General features: G+C 42.0%; 1 protein-coding gene across 1 annotated transcript in view; it reads right to left on the bottom strand.

The window, feature by feature from the left end:
* Positions 1-1,714: 1,714 nt before the first annotated feature.
* The window catches only part of clic4 (chloride intracellular channel 4), a 131,808-nt gene continuing 118,738 nt past the window's right edge, over positions 1,715-14,784 (bottom strand). The window contains exons 5-6 of the mRNA XM_078567090.1: positions 7,065-7,246; positions 1,715-3,418 (exon numbers count right to left, since the gene is read on the bottom strand). Coding sequence (XP_078423216.1) covers positions 3,254-3,418; positions 7,065-7,246 — 347 coding nt within the window. The 3' untranslated portion in view covers positions 1,715-3,253. The remainder of the gene's footprint in view (positions 3,419-7,064; positions 7,247-14,784) is intronic.

Below are 14,784 nucleotides of genomic sequence, written 5' to 3'. Positions count from 1 at the left end.
GTTTGCTTGTGGGTTTCAGGGGTAAATAATGCCAGGTTAGACTAATTAAAGACTCAAAGGTGCTTTGCAACTCAGTACCCTGTGGTAATGTGTCCCACTTGAGATTGCTTTCCTTGGGAAGCCTGCTTACAATGAAGTCAGCCTGGTATCAAGTGAAAGCAGAGCACAAAATATGACCACCATCAAATGAGAAAATACCATTTTACAAATCAGGTTTCGTTACAAGCTGGCAGAAAATTCTGTAAGCTATCTCGTTACTTACGCAAAAAAAAAGGACTTGGGCTCATTTTAAACTGCTTTCTTTCTCGGACAGGATGTACATTCTCCAGTGTTCCCTGATGAGCCATTCTCTCTCCCCATACAGCCTCTCTCTGCAGGGGTGATGACCTGGGCTGTCGACTCTCCAGCACAGCCCTCAGCTGTTGTTTTACCATCAGCTGGCTGGAGATGTGCATGAAGTAAAGTGAACGAGTTGGCTACAAGTTGATGAAACCCACAGAGTGGGTTTTGAAGTTCTACACCTTGGTTGTGCACACAAATAGACAATGATTCAGCTGGCATTAAATGGTTTGCATTTCTGCATTCAGGAAAATGTTTATAAAACCAATGTAGTGTAACTTCATTGTCACTGCATTTCAAATAGACTTATTTTATAATGTTGCAACAATCACTTCTACCTGGTTTATCTGAATTCAAGTACTCTTCTTACTTTTGATAGACTTGTAATTCTGTCACCACTGGGAGAAAAATAATTTGGTCCAAAATTCTACTGAGTCACTAGTTAGGAAAACAGCAGCTTGATCTTCATATAAAATCCTTCAAAAAGCACTAATAAATGGCCCTAAATTAAGAATAATCAACCTGGGATAACTTCAGGAGATATATATCTTTTGTAGATTACAAGTGCATTACCAAGTGCCTATTAGATAAGTAGCCTGCAGGTTGTGAGATAGGAGTTCGTGTGGTGCAGTGGGTAGCATCCCTGTCTCTGATTCAGGAACTCTGGGTTTGATTCCCATCCCAAGTCTTGATGGCCAAGGAAGGTGCATTCATAATGCAAGCAAGCAAGTTGACTATCAGCCTGAAAATCCAACACATGCCAATGGCAGGTGGTAAAAGTGGGAGAGATTCCTGGTCAGCCATGTGATGGAAAGAACATTGGAGCCTCCATCATCATTATCCTTGCTCCAGAGTACAACATGCATGTGAAAAGTGTTTGTTGCCGCAGCAACTCGGACTCCCTGAGTGAACAGTAATATACCACCATCATCAGGTTATCAGGTGCATTATGTCCTGCAACAAGGAACTAACTAAGCAATGTGATAATCAACAGTGGAAGTGTTGTCCTTCATTGTATGCTGAATATCTGCCATGAACTGGGTGTACGTCAAATATATGTTTCCATTGCCCCTGGGTTTGGTATTCTGATGCAGATGATGAGGAGGAGAAAGAAATGCAAGACCAATCTGAACATTCCTTTTCCGACATCTCTGACAAATGGAGCAACTGGGCCCTGCAGTGCAGAGAACTGCACCATTTAAGAGTTTTGTGTCTCTCCCTCTAGAACATCCAAGATACAAGTAACATCAGCTCTTTTTGTGCATTGACATGTTGCACATGAAGCTAATCACTCAGGGAAGCTGGCCTACTCTTTTCTTTAAATATTTAAATGAACCACTCAATATCTTTTGAAATTATACAAAAACATAGGGAGAGCTATTGATCCAGACTTTATTGTCTTCAGCTTGTGTATCTCTGTAAGAACAATAATGTACACTTAACAAAATCTTATAAAAAATTCTATGAACTGGATATTGCATCACCCGCTACAGCCACTAATCACCATGTTTTACTTCAGTGTTGATTTTGTTTAATCTCTTGGTCAGCCACCCTCTATATCAACTATAGGGCCTGAATTTTCAGCCAGTGTGAAACACGCGCTGAAAAACTCAACGCTGCCGGGGTGGTTGTGGGAGGAGGGCGAGCGATGACATCAGCGCGGGCGTGGGCGAGCGCTGAGAGAAAGCTCCCTGAAGGCAGAAAGCTGTCTCAGGGAGCTGAAGACCGGAAAACCAGGAAATAAAGCTTTTAAAATCAGGAAAAATATGTCCAAGCATCACAATCAGTCACCTGAACATACAGATTATAAAAATGGTGTCCACAGATTTCTGTTTTTATTTTATTTAATAACAGAAGCCTAATCCTGCTCTTGGATGAGGTTTCATGAAAAATGTAAACACCGCCTGGCCAGTTCACCCGTCTGTCAACCGTAAGGTTGGACGGAGTTACATAAAATGACAAACAATTGCGTCGTTAATGGGCTTAATTTCTCTCTTAATTGGCGGACGCGCTTCTGGCTTTTGCACGCGCCCGCCGACCAAAATATCGCGCAAGCACGGGATGACATCGGGCGCTCGTCCGACATCATCTCGCGTGATTTCCCGCCCGATCAGCATAAAATTCAGCCCACAGTACCCAAGGCAAACTGATTCTCCTGTTAACTTATCAAAATACCTATAAAACCAAAGAAAATAATAAAATGTGTCATAATAGTTTGGAATGAAGTTTAACAATAGGGCAAATGGCAATATTTTACTCATGATTAACCAGTCAAGGACTTGAGGATTATTGCAGCATTATAAATACAATGATAAAACTGATCAGCTGAATACTGTAACTCATTATATTTAGCATTTGTATGTGTATTTCTTTCTTAATACCTACAACTAGGGCTTTCAAGGTTACTTGCTTACTTAATGGTGGTGGTTAAATTTAGGTCGTCTGTCAACTAATGTGACACTAACCAAGGAGGCAATTTTAACCTGTTAACTTTTGAAGTTAAGATTGGGTTTGTGATATCTATATGTGAATGTGATCAAAATTGACTAAGATGAGCAATGTTCTTTTGCTATTTTTCAGATATTATAGAATGACCTTTCACAGCACAAGGTTTTAAAGGCACAGGTTCCTATAGCATTTTCCCATAGATATCAAGAAGCACCTTGTTGGATATCAAATACCAAGTGGTTTTGGTCACCTAGCCAAATGCTAGCTTAGCTTATTGAACCTTGAAAGCCCTTCCTAAAAATATATATATATATAAAAAAAGTAAGGTCTGAGATACCTGAAGTTATAATCCAATGAAAAATATAAAATATCTGACAACTTTGCAAAACCATGCAATAAAAGGAAAGCGTAGTCTGTTAACAAAAGCTTTTCTGTTAGTGAATGCTTGTGCTGGCCTTGTCCACCTTCACTTGCTGAGGCGTTTTGCTACATCTGCATAAGCAATTTCAATTTCTTTGTCTCCGGGGCATGTATTTGTGAATTCATCCCTGGTGTAAGCCTTCTGCAGGTATCGCCAGATTCCCGTCATGGATTTGGGAATCTCAAAGTTCCGATATTTATTTGCCACAACCTGCCCAAAAAAAAACTTGCATTTATATATTGTCATTATCATATCACCAGGATAGCCCTAAGTATTTTAACAAAAGATCTTATAAAACCACAAAAGTCCTGATGGATTCATGTTTAAATCTCATTTGAGTTTCTCATCAGTTTATTGATTTGTCATATATACTGTGTTTTGTGGAATATTATTCAATAAACTTGCAATGACTATTGGTTTCAGTGTTCAATGTCATCATGTGTCAACATATGAGCCACATGGTCTACTCAGGTTTCACAATACTCACTACTTGCAAAAAAACAGAAATTACAATGATAAAGTTACCCCATAAGCGCCACTGTAAATGAAAGAAAATAATAGGTACAGGAGAGTGATTACAAGGCATTCATTTTATCTCCAGGTTATACATCAACTAGACTGCCTAATGAGATTAGATCATAAGACCATAAGACATAGGAGCAGAAGTAGACCATTCGGCCCATCGAGTCTGCTCTGCCATTCAATGAGATAATGGCTGATCTGATAATCCTCAACTCCACTTTCTTGACTTTTCCCCATAACTCTTGATTCCCTTACTGAATAAAAATCTGTCTATCTCAGCCTTGAATATACTTAACAGCCCAGCCTCTACAGCCCTCTGCGATAAAGAATCCCACAGACTGACTACCCTCTGAGAGAAGAAATTCCTCCTCATCTCTGTCTTAAGTGGGCGACCCCTTATTCTGAGATTATGCCCTCTGGTCCCAGGCTCTCCCATAAAGGAAACAACCTCTCAGCATCTACCCTGTCAAGCCCCCTAAGAATCTTATAGCCTGAATCTTCTGGTTGGTGTGCGGGGGTGGGCCCCGCTCGCCGATGCGTAAAATGATGTGCAGTGACGTCGGGCGTGCGTTCCGATGTCACCGCGCGTCATTCTGATCTTCAGTTCGGCAGGTGCGCACCGGAGTCAGCAGCACACATAAAGGGGACAAAACCTTTTTTAAAAAGTGCTTGTGCCATTGATCAGAACTTTCACTTTAACTTTCACATTCCTTAGATAATATCACCACCTTCAACATCTTTGTCCTTTTGTCTATGACATCTTTTGGCTATCTCCACCTATCACTGGCCCTCTATCCAGCTCTACCTGTCCCACCCCCTCTTAAACCAGCTTATATTTCACCTCTTTTCTATTTTTACTTAGTTCTGTTGAAAAGTCATACGGACTCAAAACGTTAACTGTGTTCCTCTCCACAGATGCTGCCAGACCTGCTGAGTTTTTCCAGGTATTTTTATTTTTGTTTCACTTTAACTGCATGCTCTTGGACCTCATGAATATGCAGACACTAGGTAATGAAGCTTGAGACAGGCTTTGCACTTATCTAATAGTATAATACAAATAGCTAAAAACAAAAAACTACTGCGGATGCTGGAAATCCAAAACAAAAACAGAATTACCTGGAAAAACTCAGCAGGTCTGGCAGCATCGGCGGAGAAGAAAAGAGTCAACGTTTCGAGTCCTCACGACCCTTCAGACTCGGAACGTCGACTCTTTTCTTCTCCGCCGATGCTGCCAGACCTGCTGAGTTTTTCCAGGTAATTCTGTTTTTGTTTTGGATTTCCAGCATCCGCAGTAGTTTTTTGTTTTTATTTTTTAAAAAGTCATTCATTGATAACTTTCCACTTAAAAATAAACTCATTTTACTACAGTCCAATAAAAGTGTCAATCATCCAGACATTTTAAAGTATCAATAGCAGAAACTGCAAGCACTTTTTGCTAGAAAAAAATAAAGATTTTTCACAAATGACTCAAACATTTTTCCACCTTCATAAAACAGTAGTACATCACCAAAGCATGAGGAGATGGCAGTGTAGTGGACTACTAATCCAGTAGCAAGGTTAATTCCCTGGGGGCATGGTTCAAATCTCACCCCAACAGCTGGTGGAATTTAAGTTCAATTAACAGATTTCAAAAACGTCAAATTGAAAGCTAGTTTCAGTAATGGTGACCACAAAACTATCATTGATTGTTGTAAAAACCCATCTGGTTCACAAATGTTCTTTAGGTAAGGAAATTTGCCACTCTTACCTGGTCTGGCCTACATGTGACTCCAGAACCACAGCAATGCAGTTTACTCTTAACTGTCCTCTAAAATGGTCTAGCAAGCCACTCCATTCAAGGGTAAATTAGGGATGGGCAACAAATGCTAGTCGTGTCAGTGATACCTACATCGCATAGAAGGATAAAAGAAATGCTTGAAACTTCTTTATCTTGTGTAAATAAAGCTTGTGAAACTGGCAGCATGGTTCAGAGATCCAGAGCTCGTCAACCAAGCAATGTTTTCTCTGTGAGTAAGGTGTTTCAGCAGATTAATGGATTTCTGGGCTCTCAGCCAAGCCTCATTATGTATTCTTGGCTCAGAGACCAAACATCCATTAGAGCACTAAAATACCTGAATCCCAGAGAAAGCATTGTTTAATTGACACCTCTGGCTCTCTGATCTCTTCTGTCAATTTCACAATGTTTGTTTACACAAGATGAAGAGGTTTCAAGTGCTTGCAGTTTCAGCTATTGATACTTTAAAGGGTCTAAAGGATTGATACATTTATTTGGCTGTAGTAAAAAGGAGCTGTTTTAAGAAAGTGGAAAGTTATCAATGAATAGCTGCTTTGTTTTAAGTTTTATTTTACACATCCTACTGTCACTACAGCATTCATTTGTTCTATATAGCACATAGTGGGTGAATGGGAATGGAAGTGCCATTGTTTGGCATGGGTGCATAAGGGACCATAGGGGATGTTTGGAGGACATGGGGGAGGCATAAAGAAGAACTTTTGAACATACCTTTCAAAAAGTCCCCTCATGCAGATTATGGTTCACAACATCTCTGAGGTGTGGTGAACCATGTTTCTTTGAAAGGCTGGTCCGATTCCATGAAAATTACAGGGTATTAAAACATGCCTGTCCCTACAATGGAGCCGGCCAGGTTGGGAGTGCAGAATACGGACTTGTGACCCAAACCCGCCCACACCCTTAAAAGGCACTCCCAAAAATCGTAAACCCTGGGAATTGGGTTGGGGATCTCGGGATCATGTCCCAGCTGTCATTTGTATAGGGCTTCCGAGTCATCCCGACCCAGCAAAAATCCAGACCTTAATGATTAACAGGGAGCTAAGAAGTCTTCAGCCCTGATTTAAAATGGAGTGAGGGGCTTAACCACAACTTTCCAGCGCTATTTTGGCCGTTTACGGTAAGGCTGCCCATGCCAAGCCAGCAGTGTCCTCTTTAAACATGCAAATTGGACTCTGATGGCACCATTGAGCCCAATCTGCTGTTCTAATGGGAGGCCTGAGCAGGGGAGGAATGACAGTTTCCCAGGCTGAGCAAACCTGCCAGGAGCTGCATCATGGGCCAGATGAGGTGCAGGCAGCTAAGATTTTTTTTAAAGAAATAGATTTAGCTTTCCTTATGGGCCAAGAGGAACAGAATTGCTAAGCTTCAGAAGAGCAGTATGAAAACTGAACGCAAGCACACCCAAAATACACTGGCAAAGCAAAGTGCCAGGTTGTTCTGGATCACCTGGTCCCCCAGAGAATGCTTTCTTATTTGCTTTCTTTGCTGGCACACATCTGTATAGTTGGCTGGGTCCAAACACAATGCGAAATAACTCAGTACCTTGACAATGTGAAGCTTCGGCAGCAGATTGCAGTCTGCTAGTGTCATCTCATTTCCATCCAGAAACTTGCGGTTAGAGGCCTTGACATCCTCCATGCTGTCAGCATCGATCTCTTCGGGGAGGGGTGTGTTCAAATACTCATCCAGCTTCTGTAGGGTTTTCAGCAGGCCTTTTTCCAGAGCTGTGGGAATGGGAACGAAGACAGATACAGTGCGTTCCAGTGAGGCCGATGTGACTGATTCATCAAAACGTTTCAGGGAGACAGTAAAGAAAACCAAATCCATTTAGGGTACTTGGCCCTAAGACTTTAAATTTCTTCAACAAACCTCACTGCCTCTCTACTCCAACAGATGGTCTTTAAAACCTACCTCCTCACTAAGCCTTTGACCAGCTGTCCAATATGTGGCTCATGTCAAATTTTATTTCATAATGCGTCCTCTGAAGTGTCTTGGGATGTTTTATTTTTCAAAGGCGCTTTATAAATGCAAGTTCTTGTTGTACAACCAGACCGGCTTATCGGGAATGGTGCTGGTAATGATTCTGCTGTAGCCACTTACAGCTACTCTACACCAATCTGTTGTTTCATTTATTGTCCCAATACCATCCCCCTTTGCCCTACACCATCATTCCTATCATCATATCACTCCTGCCTTCACCCTATCACAGACCTTCCCTTTTGATCTTTCATCCCCTCCCCCTTTGTCTCTGTATTTAGTTAAAACCTGTTGCATGTCCAAATTTTTCCAGTTCTGAAAGAGGGTCACAGACCTGAAACATTAACTCTATTTCTCTCTCCACAGATGCTGCCAGACCTGCTGAGTATTTCCAGCATTTTTTCTTTTCATTTATAATAGATGAAATAGCGTTAAAAAAAACACAGCTAACCCAAATGGAAGTAGACTGCATTCTTTCCTGTATCTTTGAATCCCACAGTGACCATTGGCTCATACTCCATCTCTATTTAGTGCCCTCAGTCAAAGTGACCAGCATCAGGCCAAGCCACTCCTGTATAAAGCTAAATAAAGCGTATTTTGTATGTATAAAGCCTGAAGGGCATAATACGTACAAAATAGTGAAGTTACATAATATTTACATGATTTCAGTCAATGTTTTACTGGTAAATCTTTATGATAGATATACAGTATTCATGCATCCACATTTTGCAGCTAACAGTATACCTAAGTTCAAGAGGTAATCAAATGTGCTTCGAGAGGGAGAAATGGGGCTGCAGGATGTTATGAGGAAGAGGACAAGTATGATTGCAACATCATATTTGATCTGATGGTCTTTTCCTGTTTCCAAGAACACGTGGATAACAATGAACTGTTCATAGATTGAGCTTTCTAAAGGTGACAAACGTAGCTGTTCATCTATCGCTTAAGTATATGTGGACTACAGGTGGTGTATATTGAAGCCCTTGAACATATTGTTGCCCCCAACCTGTACCCATCTATCCTACAACTCCATGTTTGAATCTCTTTAATTAGGTATCCACTCCTGCTATGACACTGAAACTGCCTTAATTATGGTGACAAATGACATGTCCTGTTGGTGTGACAATGGTACATTCTCTCTCCTCATCCTTCTCTACCTGTCTGCTGACCTTGCCGTAATGGAAGGCAGCATAGTGGTGATGTTGTAGGTGACTCACCACCACCTGCTTGAGGGCAATTAGAAATGGGCAATAAATCCTCGCCTTCCGGTGACACTCACACCTTAAGAACGAATAAAAATAGCGCACTATTCTCCTCCAGCACCTTTCCCCTGTAGTCTAGCTCAGTGACACTGTCTCCACTTGGCTAAACTCTGACACAGTCGTAGCCAGCACATCTCCAACAACCTTTGATTAAACTTTTTGTGTCCCAACCTCATAACTCTTTTGGCTCAGTGTTGATTTTGTTTCGATTATGCTTCTGTGAAGAGCTTTGAGATATTTTTCTATGGTTAAGGTGCTGCATAAATACAAGTTGTTGATGGAAATTACACAGTCTAAAGGTTAGGCTTTCACTAAAAAGAATATAGAAAATTGTCACAGGGATAGATCTCAAGACAAGGATAGTTTTAGGTATTAATTTTGATTGCACCAGACATATTTCAGTTTTTTTTTAATATTTCAGTTACACTCTCATACAGATATCACCAATGCTATGCTACCCTATTACCATAGAGCCAATTCTCTAATTCTTTTACTTATTGTATGCTTATGTGAGTTGTGTGTTCAAAACAGGAACAAATTCTTTATGTTGTCAGGATTTGATTCACTCACGTCTTCTGGGGCTGCCCACAGTGACTGGTATTATAAATATAGGTACTATACTTAGATATAAATTGCTGTTCGTCTTGTACATCTAATGACACCAAAGTGCATGTGTGTACAGAACAAAATGAATAATAAATAGTGCAGCATTGGAGCTGTCCACATCTGTTTATTGCACAACTCCACTCAATCTACCCACAGAGATTCAAGTACTGAGTGAGATTACAGCAAGAACAGGGGAACTGGCTGCTTGAATCAGCTACCAGAAATGAGATTTGACCTCAAGTCATTATTGAAATTAGCCCTCATGATGATTTAGGGCACCAAATACTGTAAATCTAATTATAATCATGCAAAAACTGGACTTGACATTGCTTACATTTGTGAACTCATTCTGCCAATCATCACTGGGCTAAACTCTAACCCTTGATGAGGGGCGGCAGGCCCAACTCATCCCACCCCGACTCCCCAGAGCGAGATTTAGGGCCAGAATTATAAAGCTTGAAATGCTCTGGGTGACTCTGATAATATTATTGGCCCCACCCCACCCCTCCATCACCTTCACACCCCATGACTATTTAACAACTATAGTAAGCATCATTGTATAAACAGAAAAGTCCATTCCCCACGTGGCTTAGAAATGAGAGGGAGGGATCACTATCCTATAAGTATATGTATGGTTACAGCATTATCTTATCCTTTATATAAAAAAACTGTGATGATTTTTTTGTGGCTCTTGGCTAATTGTAATGAACTTTAATTTGACCTTTTTTTCTGCTTGATTTTAAAGTAGTTTTGGTTAAAGCAAACAAAACAAAGGACACGCATGATAGAAAATCTTCCCACAGATTACATTAGAAGCTCAAATGCTTTGAAATAAGATTTCAATGTCTTGAAATATCCATGTTTTTTTGGAATGAGGTGATGGTGAATTACTAGTGCCTGCTTTCTGTGGGTTGAGCAATATATTTATTCAGAAGTGATTTGATACTGAGGGAGCTGGGCTGAATTGTCATTCCCAGCTGTGCAATGACTAATCTCCATGGGATGACATGTTTTCTTTTTCACCAGCCCTGTTAGCCTGGTCACCAATCAGAATGGGGTTGAGAAGTGGCTTCAATAACTCCATTGTCTTCGTTTCCAAGAAGCTACCCAGTGACTGCAAGGAAATGAGCTCAGTCTTGCATGACTTTAGAGACTGAATTCTTTAACCCACTGCACTCTCTATTAAACATATTAAACATCACTGCTTATCATACTACATGGCTGCTGTGAGGTTGAGTACTCAGATTAGCTTTAATTCACTCAAAATATTTTAAAGTTTTTCTTGAATTTAAAGGTTATTTATTTCAGAAAAAAATTTTGAAGGTAAATTTATTTCTACTGGAATAAAAAAAATCTGGAATTCATTTCCTCGATCCCTGCAGAATCATGTTACACTACTCGCCATAGGCATCATCAGCCATGTATCTTGTGCAAGCCAACACCCTTCACGTTTTAGGTTAGTATTAACATGTGCTTCATCATATGCTCACTCATTTCAGTGCATTTGTTGTATTCATATAGCGAAAGCCAAATACATAGAAATTTATCTCTAATGTATGTCCATCCTATCCATATGTACAGTAACAGCTTTGTCAGTTATAAGTTCATGCAAGTTTTTTTCCTCTCATTTTGGGATATGGCGTTGCTGGCAAAGCCAAGATTTACTGTCCATCCCTATGGGTGCCCTTGAGAAGGTGGCTGTGGGCCTTCTTGTTAAATTGCTGCAATCCTTGCATTGAAAATACTCCCTCTGTGCTGTTGGTTAGGGAGTTTCAAGACTGTGACCCCGTGACGATGAAGGAATGGTGATATATCTCCGAGCTAGGATCATATGCAATTTGGCAGGGAGCTTGGAAGTGATAGTGTTCCTGTGCACCTGCTACCCTAGTCTTTCTATGACAAGTATGTGCAGTCAGATTAGGGCTGCGAGTGGCACATTGGTCAGCTCAGGATTGCCATGAGTCAGGTTGGGTTGGGCTGCCAGATGACGCCAGGTCAGGTCCAGGCTGAGAATTGGGGGTCAAACTGGAAAACCATGGGCAGGATTTTGAGCTCCTGCAGGGCCAGGCGCAGAGGTGGGTGGGCAGTATAAATGGTGATGCCGGCCTGCATGCAGCTTTCCTGGCTCCATCATGCTCCTGGGTCTTTTTCGCGGAGGTGGCGGGGGGCGGAGGGGAGAGGGCAGTGGCGGAGCTGTGTTTTCCAGTCGACCTCCAAGTTTTCAGAGATGACACAGGCCAGTTTAACTGCCTGGAAGTAACCTCTTGGTGGCACACCACAGGGCCAGTGCTTCAGGCAGGCCCAGAGGACTTCCCTGCCCGTCTGGGTGCAGCAGCTGCCACCAGTCATCCTGTAGAGGGTCTCACCCAAACTCCCAACCCCTACACAGACTGGTGGCCTGGCTCAAAAGCCATTTTTTAATTTTAAATTTAATAAAGCTGGAGAGAGGACACCTCCATTTTGAAGCACTCCCTCTTATTTATCTTTCATTGCAGCCTATAGCTCCTTGCAAGCTGGAAAGCCCATGATTGGCTCTCCAGCTTTGAGAGCCCACCCACTGCCTTTAATTGGATGGTGAGTCCACCCTCTGGTCATTAATTGGCCAACCTGCGGAAAATTCCAATGAGTGACTGTTCCCCATACTGTGCAGGCTTCAGACCCTCATTTCAGCCTGGCGGCAGGATTCAGGAGCCCACAGGGAAAATCCAGCCCTTGGAGTTTCAGCCAAACTTTTTCTTGATTCGTTCATGGGATGTGGGTATTGCTGGCCAGGCCAGCATTTAGTACCCATCCTTAGTTGCCCTCGTTCAGATCAACAGGATCTCTCATCGCCATGTGTAAGACTGACTTCAAAAAAATCTTCACTAATCTATTTGAGTTAAGCTTTGCATATTTCACAAACAAAGCAGTTGCATTTATGTTGGTGATGTACTAATTTAGCTGTTTGATAATTGAAATACGCAGTAATGCAGGTGTTCTGATTGACCAATTTTCTGTCATTTCCATTTCTACATCTGTGTTGGCCAGAAACAGTTGAGATAAAACTGGGAGCACCTGTCATTTTGCTTGGTGGCTGTTACACCTAAACAAAAACGGATTATAATTTTTTGGAGGAACATATATTCTATAAATGATGATGAGGCGTGGCAGTCACATCTCAGCTGGGTTGCCTGAATATCAGCATCGAGGCCTATGAATGAAATGGACCACATGAAGGAGATATCAGCATCTGTAGAACTATTCCTCAACATGAATCATTAACTTCAGAGGGCAAGTGCCGACAAGAACTACTTATATTTGCATAGTGCCTTTAACAAAGTGAAACGTCTCAAGATGCTTCACATGAGCATTCAAACACAAAATATAACACTGTGCTACATAAGGAGATAGTGGATCAAATGACCAAAAGCTCGGTGAAAGAGGTAGGTTTTAAGGAGTGTCTTAAAGGTGAAAAGCAAGGTAGAGAGGCAGAGAGGTTTAGGGAAGGAATTCCAGCGCTTAGAGCCTAGACAACTGAAGGCACAGCCACCAATGGCAGAACAATTAGAATCGGGAATGCTCAAAACATCAGAATCAGATGAGCGCAGATATCTTGGAGGATTGCGGGGCTGGTGAAGACTGCAGAGTTAAGGAGGGGCAAGATCATGGAGGTACTTGAAAACATGAAAAGAGTTTTAAGATCGATACGCGTTGCTTGACCAGAGGCCAATGTAGGTCAGCCAGCAAGGGGTGATAGGGGAACGGGGACTTGATGTGAGTTAAGACACGAGCAGCAGAGTTTTGGATGTCCTCTAATTTACAAAGAGTAGAATGTGGGCGAGCAGCCAGGAGTGAACTGGAACAGTAAAGTCTAGAGGCAACAAAGGCATGAATGAGGGTTTCAGCAGCAGATGAACTGAGACAGGGATGATGTTATGGAGATGGAAATAGGCAGTCTCAATGGTGGTGCAAATGTGTGGTTGGAAACTTACCTCAGGGTCAAACATAACACCTAGATTGGGAACAGGCTGGCTTAATCTCAGACAGTGGCCAGGAAGTTGGATGGAGTCCGCAGCTAGGGAATGGATTTTGGAATACAGACTGAAAACAATGCGTTCAGGTTTCCCAATATTTAATTGGAGGAAATTTCTGTTCTTTCAGTAGAGCTGCCAACTTCTAATTGGCCCGCAACTCTCAGTGGGTGAGACTTCCGCCTCCAGTGTTCTTGATTCCAGGGAAGGCCTGCTGCTGTCCAGTTTAGTACCTACGCGGCACTTAATACAGCAGGCCTTCCCTAAAAGAGGCGGCGCAGCTCTCTAGCTGGTGGGCGAGATCCCAGTCACCTCCATTAAACACTGCCCAATGTTTCAGGTCGAGATGACATCTAACCAGATCTGAAGAAAGATAGATATGTGGCAGGGGATAAGCCAGTGGAAGAGAGGGAAGGGGCAAGAATAACAGAAGGGAAGGTCTGTGATAGAGTGGAGGGCTGGAGAGATCAAATAACAAAAGTTCCCATTGCACAAAAGCCAAAGAGAATGGTTAAGGGTATAGTGAATAAACAAAATATAAATCCAGATGAGGCCTGAAAGGCTACAAAGCAGCCATCTAAATGCAACTTGAAGGGATAAAGAGAGAAACCAGACATGACCAAACCAGCCCCAAAAAAAAGAACAAGATGGAGGCAGAGGTTATGATCTAAAATTGTTCAAGTCAATGCTGAGTCCAGAAGGCTACAGAGTGACAAAGCGAAAGATGAGGTGCTGTTCCTCGAGCTTGCATTGAGCTTCATTGGAACACTGTCGCAGGTCACGCACAGAAAGGATAGAGTGGGACAAGGTATGGAATTAAAATAACGTGGCAGCAAGTTCAGGGTCATGCTTGCAGAGTGATTTGTCATTTGATAGACAATCTCTCCCTCGCACAGCTACATTCCACAACTATTTCTCAGTTGAACTTTTCTCGCCTTAATTATATCAACAATTCTACAATTAGTGCTTCTTAGAATAAACAAGTGAGAGAAGTTCAAAGTTTGGAATGCACCATCTTACATGTCGCTACATTCCTGTCATGCTAAAATCAAGTGTCTCTGCACAATCTCTTATTCCAACTCATTCTTTCTCAGGATCTCAAGTCTACAGAACTCCAGACTTCTCTGTCTTTTTCTCCTCCTACAATCTAGAACAGTGCTTCCCAAGCTTTTTCCCAGGGTGATCCCATTTTAATGGCTCACAATTTGTGTGACCCCAGAGTGAAAATTTGGGTGGTACAAGAGTTGTTCAGTTGGGGGTGGGCAGGGGCGGGGAGAGGAGTTGAGCTTGGGGGGTGTTGGGGAGTTGATGAAAAGGCAGGGTTTCCTAAAAAAGACACCTACCTATTCACAGACTTTAGTTGTAGCAGCAATCAGGCCTCAGAGAGCAGTCCATTAGACCACACCC

Source organism: Cetorhinus maximus, chromosome 21, assembly GCF_964194155.1.
Source record: "Cetorhinus maximus chromosome 21, sCetMax3.hap1.1, whole genome shotgun sequence".
In the NCBI taxonomy this organism is placed as follows: domain Eukaryota; kingdom Metazoa; phylum Chordata; class Chondrichthyes; order Lamniformes; family Cetorhinidae; genus Cetorhinus; species Cetorhinus maximus.
The sequence above is the reverse complement of the archived record's forward strand: the minus strand, read 5'-3'. Positions and strand labels throughout refer to the sequence as shown.